Here is a 21,754-nt window from a genome sequence, read left to right as displayed (position 1 = left end):
AACGACAATAGAAGGATAAGACCCCCTCCAGACACGGAAATCTTTTCAGCCACCTCTCTAATGGACTCTGAACTCTGTGCTTAGTGCCTGTGGAAATGACAATAGAAGGGATAAGACCCCCTCCGGACACGGAAATCTTTTCAGCCACCTCTCTAATGGACTCTGAACTCTGTGCTTAGTGCCTGTGGAAGCACAATAGAAGGATAAGACCCCCTCCGGACATGGAAATCTTGAAGATTGTATGCAGATTACTCACCACCTAAGAGAAAACATACGCTAATCCCCCTACCTCTGGACAGGTCATAAATTTTTTCTGTCACCTCGGACTTATTGATATTTGATTGTTTGAACACATAATACATGAATGATGGGGTTATTGTGATTGTATTTACCTTTCCTTTGTTTATGTAAGTCACAAGGAAATTGGGGTGGTGGGTTCAGACACGTACACATGGGGTGTAAAAGATTTTCACAAATGCTGGTCAGGGTCCTGGTCTGCCTTGGGCCCGCCGGTGTAATAAACTGCACTTCACTATCTGCATCGTCCTTCTGAGTGAGCTTGTTTCCCGGATCGTGTGGCTATAACACAACAAAGAAAACAGAAATGTAAATAAGTGATGATAGTACCTTAAGCATCTTAGGTGAGGTATTCAACATCGACTGAGTCCCTTCTACATGCTGAGTAGTGCAGTGAGAAACAGAAGGCATGTACAAAGTATCTAAGAGCACAAAAGAAGTTCTTGCAAAGGTTCATAAAGACACTCACAAGGATTTTCACCACAGTGTGACATAAGGGAGTTGGCAGTAACCTAGACGCCCATCACTAGGGAAATTGCAATAATGTGGATATAGCTCAAGTACGTCATAGCATTGAGTGAAAACAGTGGGAAATAAGAGATTTACAGTCCAGGACCATCTTCATAAAGGTAAAAGGCATACACAAAACCCCATGTCTTAAATGATCAAGGATCCATACCAAACATATTGCAGTTTGTGTCTAGAAGAAGAATCAGAGTGGGTATTGAGAAAGACAAGGACAAATAATTTAACCAAAGTAAAACAATATAAATAAGGGCCTTGCAGGGACTGATGATGACAACATGCTGAGAATTGTGGAGCAGAGTTAACTCTCTGCACCTGAGATACAAATAACAAGCTAATGAGAATCCAGCCGATAACCCTAACAAGAAGATATCTGGCAGTCAAGACACACTGGGAGACATGAAGGCATGCAAGTGCATCAGAGCTTCAGGGAACAGCACTAGGTTTAGTGTTGCTTGCAGTGGTTATGAAGAGCTGATAATATTTGAATGCCTGGAGTAAACTGAACAACATCCTACACATGGAAGTTATAATCATCCGTATCAATCTGTCCCCCTTTACTATATCGGGGTTAAGGCTTATGCTCTGCTTCCACCCAGTCAACTGTGAGAGTCTCTTTTAGCCGCACTGTAATCTTCGCATCTTCCGACGACACCAGAAACCCCAGTTCAACAACTCACTCCTGTTTATGTGGCCTCAAGGAATGTGGCCTTGATCTGAAGCTTTCATGCTGGAGCTCCACCAGAGGCAAGGCAGCTGCTCTGGCCAGGAGTGGGCTGGGAAGGGAACTGGAGGCCCAAGGATGCCTTGCATTCTGGGGCACCTGCCTGGGGCAGTTCAACCGTCTCCACCAACTCAGTGCTGCCAGTTAACTCTCACTGGTCACATTCCAGGTGGAGTCGTTTCCCAGCTGTGACCACCCTTCCTCCACCCCACACTGGGTCCTGCACCACCTTCATAGGTGTACCTGTCCTTCAGAGCCCTTCTCACAACTGCCACTCCCGAGTTTCTTTTCTGATAATTTATGTTCATCTAGGTTCCAAGTTCAATGAAGGTGGTCTTTACTTTTTTTTCATTTTTTTTTTCTTTCACCAATGTTTCACTAGCACTCAGCAAGCCATCTGGCACATAGCTGTTGTTTACTCGCTAAGTGGTGTCTGACTCTTTGCGACCCCATGGACTGCAGCCTGCCAGGCTCCCCTATCTGTGGGATTTCCCAGGCAAGAATACTGGAGCGGGTTGCCATTTCTTCTCCACTGGCATACGGTAGAGGCTCAATAAACTTCTCAGTGGAATACAAGCCTTCAAAAGGAAACCGAGATCAAGGTGGATACAAGCATGGTGCAGAAGGAAAAATGTGAAAGATTTAGGGTTTGTTCTCCTGTGAGGGGCAAGAGGGGAGAGCTGCAAAGAGGCGCACTGGTCCCTGTATACAGGTCACCTCCGATGCAAGGCGTGAAACAGGAGGGAAATTAACTGTTAAGAAATTAAAGAGTGTTTAGCGTATTTTTTTTAAATGTGTGTCAAAACGGTATGAAATCGAATAGAGGGAAGGGGAGTACGTGGGTCAGGGCTGGGTCTGAGGAAAGACATTTCCAGAAGTCCTGACACAATCCACTGCCCCTGCGAGCACACGGGGCGGCCCAAAATCTCCTGGGGAGGGGAGAGCGTTGCTCTCGCACCCCTGTTGCCACAGTTACTAGTTTAAAGTCTTCATCAATCTAATTTTTCACCTCTATTCTTGTTTCCGACTCCACCTCCATTAGGCTCCGCCCCACTTAAAACCACAAAACAAAAACCACCTCCGACCCAAGCCAGTCCAGACCTGGAGAAGTGAACACACTTGTTCGCTACGAGAGGCCCTTTCACAAGCCCTTGGCTTGTCCCCCAGCCCCCACCAATGGAACAGGAGCTCAGGACCCCGCCAGGCCACGCCAGCGACCTCGGCCAGCAGTGCGACCTGTCGCCGCCCTTCCCGCCTTCCCGCCGGCTGCCGAGCCCGCGCTTGCCGAGCCCGCGCGCCTCACGTTGCGCCCGGCCCCCATGGCCCGTCCAGGGCAGCGCGCAGGCGCGCGCTCCGGGGCCCGCCAGGGGAAAGAGGGCGGGGCCGAGGGGGCCGAACCCGCTGGGGGAGGGGCGGCGTCGGTCACATGACGCGGTTTCAGTGTTTACACGCGGAGCGGCCGGATCCTTCGGCCTCAGTCAGGCGCTCGGCACCGTTTCGGTTTCACTTCCGGTGAGGGGCCGCCTCAGAGCGGGCGACGAGCCGACGGCGAGCGCAGGCGGTAGCGGCGACTGCGGCGCTGCTGCCGGGGGGCGTGCGGTAGCGCAGCAGCGGCGGCGGCTGGGCCTCGAGCGCCCGCAGTCCACCTCTCGAGGGCGGGCTTCCGAAGCGAGCAGGGCGGACGAGAAGATGGAGGAGCTGGTGGTGGAAGTGCGGGGCTCCAATGGCGCTTTCTACAAGGTACTTGACTCCAGGGCAGGCCCCATCTTCGCCCTGCTTTCCCTCCCTTTTCTTCTTAGCCTCGGCCGGAGGCAGGCCTGGAGCCCTCTTCCCGAGGGCCGTTCCCGGGGGCCGGGGCGCACTCGGCGGGATGTTCTTGGGGAGGGAGGGAAGGACCGGACTTCGGGCCTTTGGGAAACCCCTCGAGCCCCACTGCCTCTCCGGTGTGAGGCCCCGGCGCCTGTCGGAATGAGAAGCGAGCAAGGAAAAGAGGGTGCCCTTTCGGGAGCCCAGCCCCGACAGGGAGCGCTGCGGGTGGGCGAGGGCCGACGGCAGGTAAGAGATCCGGGCGGGAACCACCAGTATCCGCGCGAAGTGACGGTGAAGGCTTATTTCTGTTTTCTTAAATGTCCTTTTCCAGTGGGATCCGGGCCTGACGTGTGGGTAGTTGCCGAGGAGCGGGGGGCGCTTCCGTCAAGCCGCCTTCTGCCTTGCAAAGAGGGTTTGCGTTCTCCTTTGGCTTCTCTTTTCCGGTCCAGCATTGGGACTTCGGAGAGCTCCACTGTTCTGGGCGAGCGGTGTGAAGAAAGAGTAGTAAGAAGCTGTAGTCGGTACCAAGTCACAATGGCAACTAATTATTAGGGACTTCTCTTTGTGGATTTCAAAAGAGATTTTAGATTCAAAAGTTTCAGGAAGACCCTTACATATCTGAGTAATGGATTAAAGAAGTTGGTGATGTTTAATATTTGCGCCCCCCCCCGTTATAAATCTGGGAAATTCTGAAATACAGATGCTTCAGCGTCTAGAAACATTGGCAACTCTGCTACTTAAGAAAAAAAAAAGAAAGTACCCCTCCAAAGGCCTGGATATATGCCATGAAACTTTAGAAAATTTACTAAGCGTATATCATTCCTATGGAATTTTTTTAAGTGAGTGGATATGATTGTTTTGTGCTTCAAGCGCTTGACTTACCTTCTCTGAACGTGTAATGTTGCAGTTAGCTATATTGTTGCGGTTTTAAGTAGGCGTGTGGTTTTGCTACCGGATCTTTTTAAGTTACAACGTTGCACATCTCAATAATATGTTACATTTTCAAAAAGAGGATTAATAACATTTTCATATGTCAAATAGTGCCTCTGTTGGTTCATGCTTGTTGTAGATCTAGTAATCTATAAGTCCTCGTGTCCTCTTGAATGTCTCTCTGTAACTTCGGTAGGTGATGTCACACCTTACCTACGGTATTTTGGCAACAGAAAGTGCATATGGAAGAAAGTGTGGAAATTAAATATTGCCATTGTCCAAGTGCCATTCTTAAATCTACATAGAAAAACATAAATGTTTCAAACGAGGTATAGGCAAATAAACATTGACTTAAGTATATATGTGTTTATCTACTTCATGGAGAAATTTGGAGATCATTATATTTCATAAGTGAGTAAAGTATGTAAACTGTTCCATGCTTTTAGCAAAATGATAAAATCTTTTGCTGTAAAAGGAGGAAAAATTTAACCCAGCATTTCTGTTCCTAACAGTCTCACCAATATAAAATTCTTTCAGTTAACTCTGCAGTCAAAATTCTGGTTGCATTTATTTCAATGATCCATAATTATTGCTGGTTAGTTTGTGTAAAACCCTTCTGTTTCCTAGATTGGTAGTTTTGCTCACTAGATTTGGGACGCTAAATATAATAAATATGAATAGGGGCTAAAGGTGGAGCGGTAGTCTAATAAATCTGTGATATTAGATCGGCTATCACTCTTACTGTCTTTTAGTGGAGTTTGCTTGCTATAGAGGGCAAGGACATCCCAGTCTTGAAGGATTTATTGTTCTCTTCCAGCAGCCTATGATTTGCTTTGTGATTTTATTTGCAAACTGATTGGAACATAAGAAACTCCCTCTATCTCTCCTCTTTATTCCCTCCTTTTTTTTTTTTTTTAAACAAAAGTTGCTTAATACGAAGGTGAGTAGAAGGAATGTTTGTCCCTTAGTTCCTTGAGAGGAGATGTTAAATGGTGAACAAACATATGCAGAAAAATTGCTGAGATGCTTATTTAATTAAGGTTTTGTTTTTAAGAAAACCTCAAATGGTCTGTGTTGGTAGAAAAATAGTTTCTATAGTGAAAAACGTTTAAATTCTTATAGGACTCAATACTGATTTGAGTTATAAAAGTAAAGCAAAAGTAAAGTTACTTGTCCAGTGGGATGGGCAGAAAAGATGGGAAATCAAGACAAAAAAAATCAACTATTACAGAGAAATGTTAACAAAAATTAGAAATCTAGGTTCACCAGATTGATTGAAAAGGCTTAAGGAACTAAACAACTCAAACGACTTCAGTATAATTGAATTCAGACTTTGATTTGCCTACCAGAACCACCATACTGGAAGGTGCAGTTCTCTGTCTTCTGAGCACATGGTCCAAATTTGCAGTATAAACTGGATAGAGTGTATGCTGGGAACAGGTGGGTTTTATCCTCTAAAAAATTAACTTAAACTTCAGATTCAAAATTAACGGAACCATGAGATCTAAACCCTAAGATCATAACAGCTCATTTCTATTTTTCCCTCTGGTGTTTACTCTTAAAAACTTGAAAGTTAAATATAGTAACTGTCAGAGCCACTATTTTTATGCTTAGGTATTTCTTTGACTTTGGAAAAGTCATGAGTACACCGTATAGAGCCTAGGTTACTTAAGACATGAGAACACTTGAATTATACCTCACAAAATTTTTTACAAGACATCTCCTAAACAAAGAATGTTGAAAAAAGTCTTTATCGTCAGGACATCTGCCTAAAAATGTACAATCAAGAGGAAAATTTTTAAATATTTTCTTATATTTTCTCTGAAGTCTTCTGTACTTCAAGGAAGTACAACTTTAGGTCAACTGCATTTTTTTTCTTCCCAGTCTAAACACCCTTTTTAATGTTTTGGAAGCAGCATTATTACACTTTTGAATTGAGCATTTTCCAACTTCATACTCATGCACTCTGAAAATCTCCACAGATTATTAATTAAATGTAAAATTCAGTGTTATAATAGTTGGATTTCTGATTCCTGCCCACTGTGAGAATGTGGTTCCTGACATGGCTATGAGGATAACTGTTAACAGATACTGAGAGCTTTCTAGGTGCCAGGCACTGTTCGAGGTGCTTTACTGTCTTTTAAATTTCTTTAGTCACCTCCCAGGTAATAGATAAGGACATAGATGTACAAAGAGATGAGGTAGGTGACTTATTACTAAGTGTCAGAGCTAGTAAGGGTCAGATTGGGGCTTTGAGATGAGGTACTCTGACTTCCTGAAGCAATGAAATTTAACTTAAATGAATTGGATTTCCTGGTAGCTCAGATGGCAAAGAATCAGGCTGCAATGCAAGAGACCCAGGTTGGATCCCTGGGTTGGGAAGATCCCCTGGAGAAGGACATGGCAACCCACTCCAGTATTTTTGCCTGGAGAATTCCATGGACAGAGGAGCCTAGCAGGCTACAGTCCATGGGAGTCCCAAAGAGTCAGATGTGACTGAGCGACTAATGCTTTCACTTTCACTTTAAAAATTTCGTTGTACTTTTTTTTTATTATAATTGTTCCTATAACACTGTCTTAACATTATTCTGGGCTTCACAGGTGGCGCTAGTGGTGAAGAACCTGAATGCCAATGCAGGAGGCGTAAGATATGCGAGTTCAGCATTATTCTATAAGTTCATACAATGACATCATGAAATACTCCGTTTATGTGTAGGCTTTCTTTTTAGTAACTCTCGCACACAGTAATTCTTCATGTGAATGCCTGTTTGAAATCTTTGATTTTCCTATAATATTTGCTTTTGTTACATTAGGAGCAGGTAAGAACTGATATATTCAAAAGTTAGAATACATAGGCACAGGAAAATTAATAATTCATTTCATACTATTCTTTCTGTACCTGTGTGTTGTCTTTGGATCAAGGTGAACCAGAAAGAATGCATTTTTCTCAGAATTTGTGGTAAATGCCCAAATGAAGTCAAGTATTCCTAGTCATGCTCTGTGGTTGGAAGAATTGTTGATGAGTTTTATTGTACTTTGCCCTCTCCGTTGTTCATTCTCATATGTTGTTAGCGCCCACATTCAAAGGGTGGCAAAGCAGTAACTCACTTTGTATGTGAAGCCTTGGCTTTGAATCATATTTTATCAGATTTCATATGTCCTTGTCATCTTATCTCCTACAGATTTTCTTGAGGAGGGATATTTTGCAATGCTTTTAAGTTTTCTCTAATGAGAATCATCATTGCACTACATGAGCTGTCTTCAGTGATAATGTAATAGCTGTTCATTGCTGGTCAGTGGCTTACACTGAAATTTCTCTACACAGTCACCTCTCTCATGTTTGTGAGAAGAGTTTGCCAAGGTGTGAGGTGGAGTGGGAGTGTAAAAGTTCACCGAAATGGGGATGGACTTTCTTTTGGTTTCATCAGTCCGGGTGATGTGATGTTGAAATTAGATAACTCTAGTCATGACACACTTTGGCTAGTATGATGTTATGATTGCCTCTTTGGCCCGGTTGCCAGTAAGGTGAGGGGATCCCATAATGGTTTTTTTTTGTGTATGTGTGTGTGTTTATTCCCCCTGATAAGAAGTCTGTGTCTTTTTTTGTTTTTGTTTTTGGAGTATAGTTGCTTTAGGTGTCTGTGTTTAACTGCGCTTTTAGCAGTTTCTCAAACCCCAAAGGTTTTTGTGACTTTTTTTTTCTTCTAAAAGTCGAAATGACCTGTTAGTATCTTTGAGGAAATACTCTTTGCTTTTTCTGTCCTAAGTTGTAACATCATTTTTTAAAGTATCATTTTTTGAGATGTAACTTTCTCAAATGCAACAATGTTAATGGCTCTGTCTTTTATAAAATACACCCCTCTCTGCTTTACCTGTAACTTAGTTAGTGCCAACTATGTGTTAGGCCTCATGCTAGGCGCTAGACGTGTGATTTCTTTATTCAGGACAGCAGACAGCAAGTCCAGTTCTGTATCAATTCCTTACTTACGTAGACAAGGCATACAAGGCCCAGAGACCACTTCTTGGCGAGTCCCACAGTTATTATGTCATAGAACCAAGATTTTGAACCTAGCTCTCATTCACAGAAAAACTCGTTTTTGTTTTGTTTTTCCTCAAAGACACTTTTCTTTGTTGTTGTTGTTGTTTGTGGTTTTTTTTTTTTTTTTTTTTTTGGCCATAGAGGAATGTAGGATCTTGGTTCTCCATCCAGGGCTTGAATGTGGGCCCCCTGCTGTAGAAGTGTGGATTCTTAACCCCTGGACCTCCAGGAAAGTCCCCACAGCAGAACACTTACTTAACCACTAAGTTTACTGACTCTTGTAGGAGCCCTAGTTCTCATCCAGTTCCATGCAACTCCCTTCCTGTATTCATTCACACCCATTCAGTTGCCTTCTTTGGTAACCAACCCCACAGAAATCCCCTCAACCTATCTTCTCATCAACTTTGATGTGTGGATAGGTAGAGAGTGCAGTCAACCTTAGTTTTCCACGTTGGTGGCTGGGGTGATAGTGCTCTGGGGGCGGCCAGGGAAGGAAAGGACATGATTATTGCAATAAAGGAGGAGCAGGGCCAAGAAGGAGAGTTACTGGAGAAAGTATGATGAGAAACAAGACAGTTGGGACCTTTGTTGGAATTTTAGCAAAAGGCCTCCGAAGTCACAGGAGACCTTTGTGCTTGGCGAGTGTGTAAATCAGAGGTAACCTATGAATTTCTTTTATTCTGCTAAAAATGACTGGTTATGAGACAATCATGCAAACATCCATGTACAGGTAAGCCTCATTAACTCGAAGGCAGTGGCCCTGGTAGGCTATGCTGCTGCTGCTGCTAAGTCGTTTTAGTCGTGTCCGACTCGGTGTGACCCCATAGACGGCAGCCCACCAGGCTCCCCCGTCCCTGGGATTCTCCAGGCAAGAACGCTGGAGTGGGTTGCCGTTTCCTTCTCCAAGGCGTGAAAGGGAAGTCGCTCAGTCGTGTCGGACTCTACACGACCCCATGGACTGCAGCCCACCAGGCCCCTCCGTCCATGGGATTTTCCAGGCAAGAGTACTGGAGTGGGGTGCCATTGCCTTCTCCAGTAGGCTGTGATGATTGCTTAAACCATCTTTGACACTGTACATCCGGAATTGCTGTTAAAGTCTTGAGAGCTGTTTTTGTTTTTTTAAATAGTCGCAACCGTTGCAGATCTTTCTCCTTTGAAGGAATGCTTAATTTTAGGGAATAGGCAAATGCGGTGAATGAGTGTGATTAAACTGTACAAAAACTTTTTGGCAAATAGAAAAAAAATTAAAATATAGCCGTCAAGTAATGAGACGAACCTTTAGAGTGCTTTCAACGTGGATTTGAAATCATTCCCCCAAATTTCTAAGTGTTGAAATCAGTGTTGTCCACAGATCTGTCCATCTGTGATGATGCGATGCTCTCGGCCTATGCTGTCCTCTGCAGTAGGTACTAAGCCAAGTGTGGCTTTTGAGCACTTGAAATGTGGCAAGTATAACTCTAGAGACTGATTTTTAATTTTATTTACTTGTAATTTATTAAATAGAAATATTTACATATGACCAGCAGCTTCTGTGGTGAACAGCACAGTTTTAGACAAGGGCAGAAGTATTGGAAAGATACCTGATTTAGTGAGAACAGATCTTCACCCAGCTGTAACAAGGTTCTCTTAGCTGACTAAAGGACTTAACATTTTCGGCATTTAATATACAGTGTGTGCATGCTCGGTCACTTCAATTATGTCTGACTCTTTGCAACACTATGAACTGTAGCCCACCAGGCTCCTCTGTCCATGGAATTCTCCAGGCAAGAATACTGAAGTGGGTTGCTATGCCCTCCTCCAGAGGATCTTCCCAACCCAGGGATGGAACTTGCATCTCCTGCATTGGCAGGCAGGTTCTTTACCACTAGCGCCACCTGGAAAGCCCCATAATATAAAGTGAGGAAGTAATATTTGTTACTGCCATGACATGCAAACATAAAACTTTAGACAAGGATGAAGACAGAGGCCATGACATTTTTTGGTAAATAAGGGATTAGCTCTTAATAGAAGTCTCACCCTCAAAAAGCAAATTGTTAATTTGGTATTAGCCATCATTGTCAAGACGGGAGAAATTGAGGGCAGTGGGGCCCTGTTCTCCCTTTCTTTGTAATCTGTGGAAAACTAATTACTAAAACTAAAAAGCTAATTTTACTTTAGAAAACTAAATGTCCAATTCCTCCAACTTTACTCAAAATCATGCCGTTCTGTTGCTATAGTGATAGTGAGGCAAACCCCTTAGAGCAGTGGGGGCATGAGCCCTTACGAAATCTCTAGTATATTCTAAGATATCATGGTTAGTATTTAACTAGAGTTCTCAACTCTCTGTTGAAAATGTGTGTGATTTAAATATAGCTGAGGGAAAATAAGCAATATCAAAATGATAGGAAGAAAATGTGAATTCCCCCCACTTCAAACAAACAACTATAAAGATACAGGCATGTGTTTAATTTAGAAATAATTCTTTAGGCATCTTGGATATAGCAGAACACCTAGATTCCATTACAGTCCACCTTGATCTTACAAGGAAACTTTCTTTTAGCATAGCTTTGCTTTTATTCTTCACAGCATAATGACAGGAGTTTGGTGTCTCTGTTTAGGTTCAATGTACAGTCAACCCTTGAACACTGGGACTGGGATACCAAAAGCAGTTGATAAATGACTCACCCAAAGGCAGAAAGGTGAAACAGCTTGTACAGAATCCAGACACAAACCCAAGTTCTTTTAATTCACATATTGTGACCTCTAATTGAACACCCCCCCCGCCTGCTTTGGATAATTTAAATGTCTATAAAGTGAAAATATGGGTACTGTACTTACTGGAAAAAGTCCATGTGTAAGTGGATCCTCACAGTTCAAACCTGTGTTGTTCAAGGGTCAGCTGTAAATGGTTTCCAGAGCCCTGTCTTACCTTGCCATTGTTTTTCTTAGGAGCAGCTGTTTAATAGAGAAGGAGCATCCCGCTCCTGTATTCTTGCCTGGAGAATCCCATGGACAGAGGAGCCTGGTGGGCTACAGTCCATGGGGTCGCATAGAGTCGGACACGACTGAAGTGACTTCACACAACTATTTAATACTTGACTGATATGTTTTAATTTGATATTTTGGGAAGTTTCAGTTTTTAAACAATGCTTTAATTTCTGGCCTTTGATGATGTATTTGTTTACCAAGATATTTGCATTGAATCGTTTGTTTAACACATCTATTGGACACCTACTGTATACCAGAAATTGTGCCAATTACTGAGGATACATAGAGAAGTTAAAGAAGGGTCTTACTCCAAGCTAGTTATCTTCCCAATATCTGAAGTCATGGGGATGTGCTACTATATTTTCTTCTAAGAGTTGTATAGTTCTAGCTCTAACCTGTAAGTCTTTGATAGTTTTTAGTTGATTTTTGTATATGGTATAAGGTTAGGCCAAATTTTATTCTTTTGCAAGAGGATAATCTGGTTGTCCCAGCACCATTTGTTGAAAGCACTGTTCTTTTCCCCTCATTGAATTGTCTTGACTTCCTTTCCACAGAGGATTTATTTCTACCACACCCCTAGCTGTTTCTCCAGGTCTGAGCCTTTGTTCCCACTGCCCATTAGGCCTGCTGGATAAGAGCCTCACCTTCTTCTATTTGTCTTCCCTGATCTGCATCCCCACCCCACCCCTTCCACCCTCCACCCCCACCCAGCCACACCCCCTGAACCACACAAATACCTTTCCTCTTCCAGGCTAGGATAAGAACCCCTTAGACAATGATCCGTGATAATAGCTATTCATTGAACCCTTAATAGCCACTCTGAAGTTCAACAGTAAATAAAAGACACCCTCAGGAAGCTTACCTTTGGTACGAAAATCGGCAAAATACTCTAGTAGGGTAGTTTATAGTGGAGGATACTCATAAGATGCTCTAAGAAGGTAGAAGGTGAAATTGAACTTAGTCTTCTGGGTTTTCCCATAGGAGGTGACATCTGAACTGAAATCTAAAACCCATAGGAGTTAGCTCAGTGAAAAGAGGGGAAGGACAGCAGGCAGGCAGGAAGAGAGGCCCAAGTAGTTTAGCACTGCTGGGTTACAGCCTCCAAAAATGCTCACCTCGGGTCACCACGGGCCTTCAACAGCCAGAGGAGTTTGACCATAATCCTGTAGACAGGGAGAAACCACGAAAGCACAGAGACATGCCCAGAACACACTGGAGTAAGAAGCTTAAATCTCTAAAACCATTTTAAAATGAATTAAGATATAAAGCGCCTTGGGTTTCTTTATGCTTTATCCTACTCCTCTAATTGTCAAAACAAAAAACAAAGCCTCCTTTCCTGCACCTATTAAAAACTTAATTTTATAGAATTAAAGACAGCATGCTGATTAAAGAATTCTTGATAATTAGTTAGCTATTACTTTTGTTATGTCATTTTATAGAATTACAGGCAGCATGCTGATTAAGAATTCTTGATAATTAGCTATTAGTTTTGTTATGTGTTTTTGCAGATTATTAGCAATTGCGTCATCAGATTTAAAAGATTTAAGCTTCTGTACTTTATATTACTATTTTTTCCACCAAGTGCCTGTGAGATTGAGAATTTAATTAAACTCTGGTAATTGGACTTTTTAGTGGTATTAGCAGCATATTGTTAAAGAGAACTTAGTGTACTTGTGTACACAGAGATTTGAGATTATATTTAGTTATTTACTATTGTAGTCTCCTAAAATTGTATTAAGGATTAAAAGATAGGTTACAACAGATCTATACTGACTGGTATATAGCTCTGGAACAATTTTCTTAGTTTCTAATACTTTTAATCTAAAGTATACCTTCAGCTTTGCATTGTAATTTTCAGTTTACTTATATGTCTTTCTCCTATTAGGTACTGAACTCTAGAGCAATTCTTTTTGCTCTGTTTTAAATAATCAGTATTCCTAGGGCCTAGCACGTTGTAGGTATGTAAATATAGATGTGATTCATGAATGAGTGAGCCTCGCAAACTAACAAACTTTTACTTGAAGCTTCATTCTGTTGTTAAACATAAAATATTTGTGTTGCTGTAAAGTGTAACTAAAAACAAAATGATATTTAAACTTAGAAGTTAATTTAACTGTGTTTTTTTAATAGGCGTTTGTAAAAGATGTTCATGAAGATTCAATAACAGTGACATTTGAAAACAAGTAAGTGTCTTGATATAATTTTAATATTTATGTTCTTTAATATTTTATGCTAATTTTCCCTTTACTCTTCATTTAAAAAAAATTCAAGTCTAGTTTGAGTGTTTTTCAGGAATGGATCTTCATGTTACTGACCAGGAAGTTCCTGAACAACTCAATATTAAGCCAGTGGAATGACTATTCTTGCTAATGACCTCGGAGATCCCTTTTGTATAATCTTGACCCTTACATCTCAGTTCCTTTGAATGTGAAGAAAGAAACCAGATTCTTCTGTGCTAGTAACTGAGACTTTGAATAGAAATATTTGTAAATATTAAAAGATGAAAGTGAATGGATTCATGGGTATTAGGAAAGTCGATGTGAGTTTTGTAATGTTAAATCTAAAACTGATAGTTTTAGTCCTTTGGTATATTTTATTGGAAATAATTATGTTTGTCTATTAACATTTTTCATCTATTTCATATATTTAAAATCATCACTAGCAGTAACTCATCTTTTCTGTTGTCTGCTAGATGAGTACATAAAAATACTTAGAGGCCTAGGCACATTAGCTGTATGTACAAAGGCATCAATAGTAGAGATGTTAACATTTTACTGGGGAGACAGGTCTCTTGACTAAATTTTTTGAATGCTGTTAATAGCAATTTTCAGAGTAGCCATTCAAGCTTCTAAAGTACGTATAAACTCCTTTGCCAAGCCCATAGATGTGATGCTGATCTTAGGAGTTTATCGAACTCTCAAGGATGGATGGTCAGCAGTTACAATGTTTGGTTTTTATTTACCAAGGGGAATTAATTGTTGTTGTTCGGTTGCTTAGTCATGTCCGACTCTTGTGAACCCATGGACTAGCAGCCTGCTGAGTTTCCCTGTCCTTCACTCTCTCCCAGAGTTTGCTCAGACTCATATCCATTGAGTCGAAGATGCCATCCAACCATCTCATCTCTGTCACTCCCTTCTCCTCCTGCCCTCAGTTTTTCCCAGCATCAGGGTCTTTTCCAGTGAGTTGGCTCTTCGCATCAGGTGGCCACAGTATTGGAATTTCAGCTTCAGCATCATCCTTCCAGTGAATATTCAGGACTGATTTCCTTTAGGATTGACTGGTTTGATCTCCTTGCAGTCCAAGGGACTCTCAAGAGTCTTCTCCAACACCACAGTTCAAAAGCATCAATTCTCTGGTGTTTAGAGAAATTAGTAGTGTATCAAAAACAGATTACAAATCTACAGAGAAAATAAATAGTGGTTGCTTAGGGCGTGGTGGGAGTGGAGAGCCATAGCTAAAGAGTATGGGGTTTCTTTTTGAAGTGATGAAAATGTTCTAAAATTGACTGGTAATGGTGGCAGTTTAGTTGCTAAGTCGTGTCCGACTCTTTGCAACTCCATGGACTGTAGCCTGCCAGGCTCCTTTGTCCATGGGATTTTCCAGGCAAGAATACTAGAGTGAGTAAACCATCTCCTTCTCCAGGGGATCTTCCCCACCCAGGAATCGAACCTGGGTCTCCTGACTACAGGTATATTCTTTACCAACTGAGCTACCAGGAAAGTCCCTGGTAATGGTGGCACATATCTGTGAATCTACTTAAAGTCATCGACTTGTATGTACACTTCAGTGGATGGCTTATAGGGTTATGTGAATTATATCTCATTATTATCTGTTAAAATACAGTATCTGACCAAGACATGGTGTAAAGAAAATGTTAACAGGATCTTTTCGCTACCAACAGGACAAAGTACAGTTGACCCTTGACCAAGGGTCATGAGTTTGAACTGTGTAGGACCACTTGTATGTGGATTTTTTTCAGTAGTAAATACTACAGTAGTACACGAATCAGTCATTTGAATCCATGATACAAACCACAAATTCAGAGGAACTCTGGATATGGAAAGTTGACTATAAGTTATCCATGGATATTTGACTGCACAGAGTGAGTTAGTGGCCCTAACCTCTGAGTTATTCAAGAGTCAACTGTAGTAGTCTCAGATGCCTAAAATTTAAGGGGACAGAGATAAAAGGATTTAGAATATCCAACCATATTCTCAGTTCTAGACAAATGGTCTTGGTCCAAAATACAAGTTTGGGTAATAGAATACCTTTCTTTGAATACATAGAGCCAAAAGTTTCAGAATCTGCTTTGTTACATGATTATCCATGCATTATAGACTGGATAACAGCATCATGCCTCTAACAGGGGAATCTTGAATAACTTGGAGAGGAATTTTTTTTCTTGTGTATATACTCTTTATCTGCTTGCTTCCATCATGAGGTAAACACTATTTTCCGTAAACAGAGAGTTTTCTTTATTTGCTATTCTTTTCAGGTATTAAGCAAATACTTATTTCCTCTATGTGTTTAAGAATGTATCTGGCTTCTAGTTTTTACAGTGATCAGTTCTCATGTTTTCAATCAGATTTCTACTATAAACTTAAAATTATTTTTCTTTGGACCTTCTAGTTCTCTCCTGTACCATAGTTGTGTACAAGTTTCTCTTCTTACTGTCATGCTGGGAGTTTGAAATGGATCAACTTTTTCCTTGTGTTTGTGTACTATGTATGCGATTCAACACTGGGTTTGAGCATGTCACCAGGATTTGATAGGTCCCTACCAAAATAGTGTCTTTGCACTCCCTTGCGTTTCCTTTTTGTTTTCTGATTTTTTAAAAGCAAGCATACAAAAAACCCCTGATGTTTTATAAAACTTCAGCTTATATCCTTTCCTTTCAATCATAAACTCCTATAATACCACATTATTTTAGATGTGTTTTTTTGTCTTCCATGTTTCACATTTTTAAAAAAAGAATTTGAATTTTTATCTCTGTATCCTTAAAATAATTCTTCTTTCTTTGGAATGAAGAAAATTATGTATTACTACATGCTTCACAAATCAAATTTAGCAATGAATCTGTGATATATATGTTTATCAGTAACATTGGTCACTAATTTCAGTCACTATATTAAAAAAAGTTTTTCTGCAGTAAAGACACTTTTTTGTTGTTGTTTTTGGCCACACTGCACAGCTTGTGGGATCTTAGTTCCTCAACCAGAGATCAAACCTAGGGTCCCAGCAGTGAGAGAGACGAGTGCTAACCACTGCACTGCCAGGGAATTCCCTGAAGATAATTTTTTTTAAGTTGTAGAGATTTCAAGGGTATATAATAATGCAGAAGAGAGGTTCAGTGTAACATAAGCCCGAATCAGATTTCCATAAATTCTGACTTCCTTACCTTGCTATCTTATATAATAGAATATAAAAAAAAAAAAATCCTCCAAAACAAATAGCACGTTTCTTGATAGGATTTTACTAAGAAAGCCCTTTAACAGAAAACCCAGAAATGACTGCTCTAGCAGTTGAATCCGCCAGTGTTTTGCAAAGTTTATCTTTTAATATTTCATATCATCGTGATAGAATAATTTGGTGTTTTCAAAATTGTTCCATATAAAAATGAAAAAACATAGACAACTTACTAAACTCCTGTAGGCTGTCTCCATTGGGTTTCTGTGGTTTAGGAAACCCCACCCGTCCAGTGCATGCTGGTACATCATACTGATCAGCAGCCAGCTATCCATGGCAAGAGTTGACCACCTCGTGGGATCTAAAATTTAAAGGGGGAAAAGTGAGTTGTGAATTGCTAATGTGCTGACTGCCCCGTTTTGCTTGGAAATTAGAGCGCATTAGGACCAGTTTCTGTGGTTGTTGGAATGTGGTTAAAATTCCTTTGCAAGTAGAAATACGGTGATGACATTACTAACACATACTGATACTAATGTATTTAAGCACCAAAGGAAATTGCTGTCGTGGCCTGAATTTTAGAACCCTTAGAGGTTGAAATTATTGGAAGAAAGACTTGTTAAGTTGTAATGTTGATCTATTGTGTTTAGAGAAATACTCCAAATAGAACTACAAGGCTGCTGTGTTGCATGCGGACTTTGTTGAAATGTCTCTATATTGCCATTATGCCCCCACTCAGTGAAACACTGACAGTTTTAAAGCATTTGCTTCTTTAAACTAGAAAAACAAAGGGTCACACTTAACCAAAGGTTGATGGCATTATAGTCATCCCTTCCATTAAACCAAAAAACGTGTTAAATAATTGTGTTTGCTTATTTGCAGCTGGCAGCCAGACAGGCAGATTCCATTCCATGATGTGAGATTCCCACCACCTGTGGGTTATAATAAAGATATAAATGAAAGCGATGAAGTAGAGGTAAGTTTCCCCTGCCATCAAGTTATTGAGAACTGGGAACATCTAACTTGTTTGCGCCTTTTGTATCCCTTGTCTTTAATGCTTTTCAGTCTACCTTGAGGATTATAGCTCTGATGCTACTAGGATGACTGCACCATCCTAGTAATGATTTGACATAATGCATTATTGATGCTTAAATGTGGCTGCCTGAACAGCATTCAAGGCACACCTTGGAAAGTCACCACTGATTTCCTTTGTCCACTAGTATTTCTTTTCCCCATTTCCTCAATTTCTGAATCTTGTTTGAATAATATATTGTTAGTTTACAACCATGTCCCAGTTTTAAGCAAAATGGGTTAGGAAAAAAACCATGCCTTTCAATAGAGAAGCATCCTAGGATTTCTTTAAGTAGCAATAAAGCCTTCTGGGATATTTTTAAAAACTCATCTACAAGTTTTAGTATATACACCTATAGGTAAAATATCTTCACAGGAGATGCTGTGAACCAACTGCTTATGTGCCAGTGATGTCTTTGACCAAAAGGTGCTATGGAGATGTAATACATTGACAAAAAGATTGTGTTTGTGATTTCTCTGGCCACTGAAAATTTTTGTGAGACTTCAGGCCCTTGGAGTCGGCTTTATGTTGTAGTTGGTCTGTATAGTATCCTCCTCTTCACCCCCCTGCACATACTCCATTTTAAGTTGCTTCTCTTCTCCACAATGCCTTGTTAATGGTAGCAGTTTTATTTGCAGTATGATGGAAGCAGCTAAGAATCCATTTGTGCAGGTCAGGTGAGGTGTACTAGGTCCTTGAATTCTTCTTTTCTGTGCTGGGTACAGATGGTGCAGTGAAACAGAAGAGGCTCCAGCCTTTGACAAGTTCCCGTTCTAGTGAGGAGAGTTAATATTAGGGCCATTGTGAATAAGGCCAAGAAAGAAAACCAAGGATAGAAGGTGATGCAGGGGCAAGAGTGCTGTTTTAGGGAGTGCTCAAGGAAGGTCTCGATGTCCAGCCTGTGTTCTTTTCTCAAGTGCTATTTATTTACCCAAGATGTACTCAGTACTTAAACTAGGTGAAAGGAACTGGGCTTGGTTTTGTCAGGACTCCAGTAGAGAGTACAAACACTGTCTATACTTGAGGACCTTTAGTTGTTCACTTCCCCAGGAGACTACATGCTTCCTGAAGTCAAGGACCAGGACTTTTGGTCTCTCTGTTTCAGAAGGCCTCATAGTAGTGTTTGGGTTGATAAAAGGGACTGCTATTTCTTTATTTCTCAACTGAGTCACATGACAGGTAACCAATGAGATCCTGTTGCCATAATGACCTCACTAACAGTGATACATAACTGAGGTTGTCACTAGCTAGAGCAGAGATGAAAGGAATTGATGGTTACAAGAAAATGTCGGTTAAAACAAGTTATATTTAGTCACTGTATTGTATAACCATTAACTTAGGTCTTTTGCTCTGTCTATACCAGGAAGGCTCATAATAGTAATGGATAGAGGGGGCTTATTTCCCACCTTAGTCACATGACCATTGGGAACCAATTAAACACTTGTCAGGATGACATAACAGTTAACAAATAACTGACATTATTTCTCTGACTAGAGCAGAGGTGAAAAGAAGTAATGGGGGCAAGAGGGAAAGGTAGGTTGAGTTAAGCTGTGTTTCATCACTGTGTTTTGTCACTATGAACTTCAGTAGTAAAAGGGGGACCAGAGTTGGAATGCTGAGTTGTTTGTCTTCTCTCCTGTCCTTCCCTCCCCTTCCCCTTGTCTTCCCTGTGTCTTCTACTTCTGAGTATTTCTGTCACTTACCATGTGTCTCTTTTCCTATTAACCTTGATTTGCTAGTGTCTTCACAAAAGGTTCCATGCTGCACATCATAAGTGAACTTTGAAGTGGTCACCAGAGAGATCAGTTTAGAAGAACTGATCCACAATGTGTGAGAGGAGAGAGGTGGTATCCAGAGGATTGCCAGCGTGGAGTTGTCCATTTTAGCGGAGAGAGGACAGGAGACCAGAGAGTGACCAGGTTTCTGTCCGTTTAGTCCCAGGAGACATGAACACCAGGTGGTATCCTTAGTGGGCTGAAAAGTCAGTGGCCTTACCCATTTTGTGACCATGAGCCAGGCAGTAGGCCAGGGTCACTAACTTCCAACTTGTTACTTGCTTATTAAAGTTAAAACAAAAACACATTCATCTTTACATGTTTAGGTGCATTTTCATAGCTCACAAAGTACCCAAAGAAAGCATGCCCAGGTTTATAAGTGGTCAGCTTTTCTTGAGCTTTCATATTCAGAATACTGATGATTACTAAGGCAGCACAGAGAAATAGGAAAGCATATTTTACAGTACTCTTCCTGGTAACCAGGTAGTTTCTGAATGTCAGTGTCTAGAAGCAGGGATGTAGTCTGGTTAAAAGTCTACAACTTAACGGATTTGCAAGATACCTAAGGTTGTTTCAAGAAATTTTCCTTGATGTCTGATAATTTACAGGTTTCTGAATGATTTTAATCATGAAATATTCTATGTTGTAATTTTTGTGTAGGTTTATTCCAGAGCAAATGAAAAAGAGCCTTGCTGTTGGTGGTTAGCTAAAGTGAGGATGATAAAGGGTGAGGTAGGAAAATGCCTATTTCAATTGTTTTTCTTACGCTTTTCCCCTTTTCTAAATCCAGGTATATACATTTCTGTTTAGATTTCTATTTGAAAGTAATAGCTAACTTGATTATTTTATTTACATGTTTATATGTTCAGTATGTTTTGTGTGTTTCAGTTCGTTGATCAAATAGCTTTTTTTCCCTTTAAAGAATTTTAAAAGAACTGAATTGGTATAGCTTCTTGTTCTTAATTCAAACACTATGATCAGGAATGACTTTCATTTATTTCTCACAGTTTTACGTGATAGAATATGCAGCTTGTGATGCTACATACAATGAAATTGTCACAATTGAACGTTTGCGATCAGTTAATCCCAACAAACCTGCCACAAAAGAGACTTTTCATAAAATCAAACTGGATGTGCCAGAAGACTTAAGACAAATGTGAGTTGATTTGCAAGAAAGGCTGAGAACTTAGAGGTGCTGTGCAATTAATTTAAAAGAATAATACATTTTCAAATAATAGGAATCAATTTTTAACCTCCATGAACTTTGACATAAATGGTTTGCAAAAGCAGTGAAAAAAAAATTAGCTTTTTCCGGTTATGTAATCAAGCCAAGGCAGGAGGAGAAGGGAACGACAGAAGATGAGATGGTTGGATGGCATCACTGACTCAATGGGCATGAGTTTGAGCAAGCTCTGGGAGTTGGTGATGGACAGGGAGGCCTGGCATGCTGCAGTCCATGGGGTCACATAGAGTTGGACGCAGCTGAATGACTGAACTGAACTGAAGCAAGCCAACATTCCACTTGATTAAACTTACTTGGCCACATAGATAGCTAATGTACATTTTTTTTCTAAAATAAACATCATAGAATTTTAAGATTTTTTGAAACTGATTAATACAGTTCTGTCATAAGTTACAAACCAATTTCTAGGCAATGTTGATTTCTCCAGGTTTTTTCCCCTTTTAGCTAGTATTCTGAGATAAATATGTGACAAGTAGGGCTTAAAGAAGCTTCCAAAGGTCATCTCTCTTATCATCCTTGATATGAAGTAATGCTTAAATGAGACTCTTTAGAGAAGAAAGGGCATATATTAAATTTGATTTAGACATGTCACACTTTAGATAAACATTAACTTTTATTTATAGTTCAAAATGCATAGAAATCCTACTTCTTAATTATAAAGATTGCATATGTATGTTTGTGCCTTCTGATTCATACACGTTTTCTTCTCACCCTAAAATTGATCAGCACTTTTTCTTTAGAAAAGAAACGGCAGAACAAAATTGGATACCCGATAGCTATCCCCAAAAGTTTTTAACAGTTGACTCAAGAAAATTTGTGACCTATCATATGTAACTAGGGCTTCCCAGGTGGCTCAGTGGTAAAATAATTTCCCTGCCAATACAGGAGACACAGGAGATGAGAGTTGGATTTCTGGGTCAGGAAGAACCTCTGGAGGAGGAAATGGGAACTCACTACAGTATTCTTGCCT

The 21,754-nt window shown here is 40.6% G+C and overlaps 1 protein-coding gene across 25 annotated transcripts in view; it reads left to right on the top strand.

Annotated features, from left to right (window-relative positions):
• Positions 1-2,643: 2,643 nt before the first annotated feature.
• Positions 2,644-21,754, top strand: part of FMR1 (fragile X messenger ribonucleoprotein 1) — a 39,419-nt gene continuing 20,308 nt past the window's right edge. For all 25 annotated transcript variants that reach the window (XM_081566838.1, XM_081566837.1, XM_081566826.1 and 22 more), the window contains exons 1-5: positions 2,644-3,286; positions 13,422-13,474; positions 17,577-17,670; positions 20,202-20,273; positions 20,549-20,697. In XM_081566838.1, coding sequence (XP_081422964.1) covers positions 2,723-3,286; positions 13,422-13,474; positions 17,577-17,670; positions 20,202-20,273; positions 20,549-20,697 — 932 coding nt within the window. In that variant the 5' untranslated portion in view covers positions 2,644-2,722. The remainder of the gene's footprint in view (positions 3,287-13,421; positions 13,475-17,576; positions 17,671-20,201; positions 20,274-20,548; positions 20,698-21,754) is intronic.

This window comes from Giraffa tippelskirchi, chromosome X (assembly GCF_054371585.1).
Source record: "Giraffa tippelskirchi isolate mGirTip1 chromosome X, T2T-mGirTip1v1.2.pri, whole genome shotgun sequence".
Lineage (NCBI taxonomy): Eukaryota > Metazoa > Chordata > Mammalia > Artiodactyla > Giraffidae > Giraffa > Giraffa tippelskirchi.
Note: the sequence above shows the minus strand (reverse complement) of the source record. Positions and strands in the feature narration are given on the sequence as shown.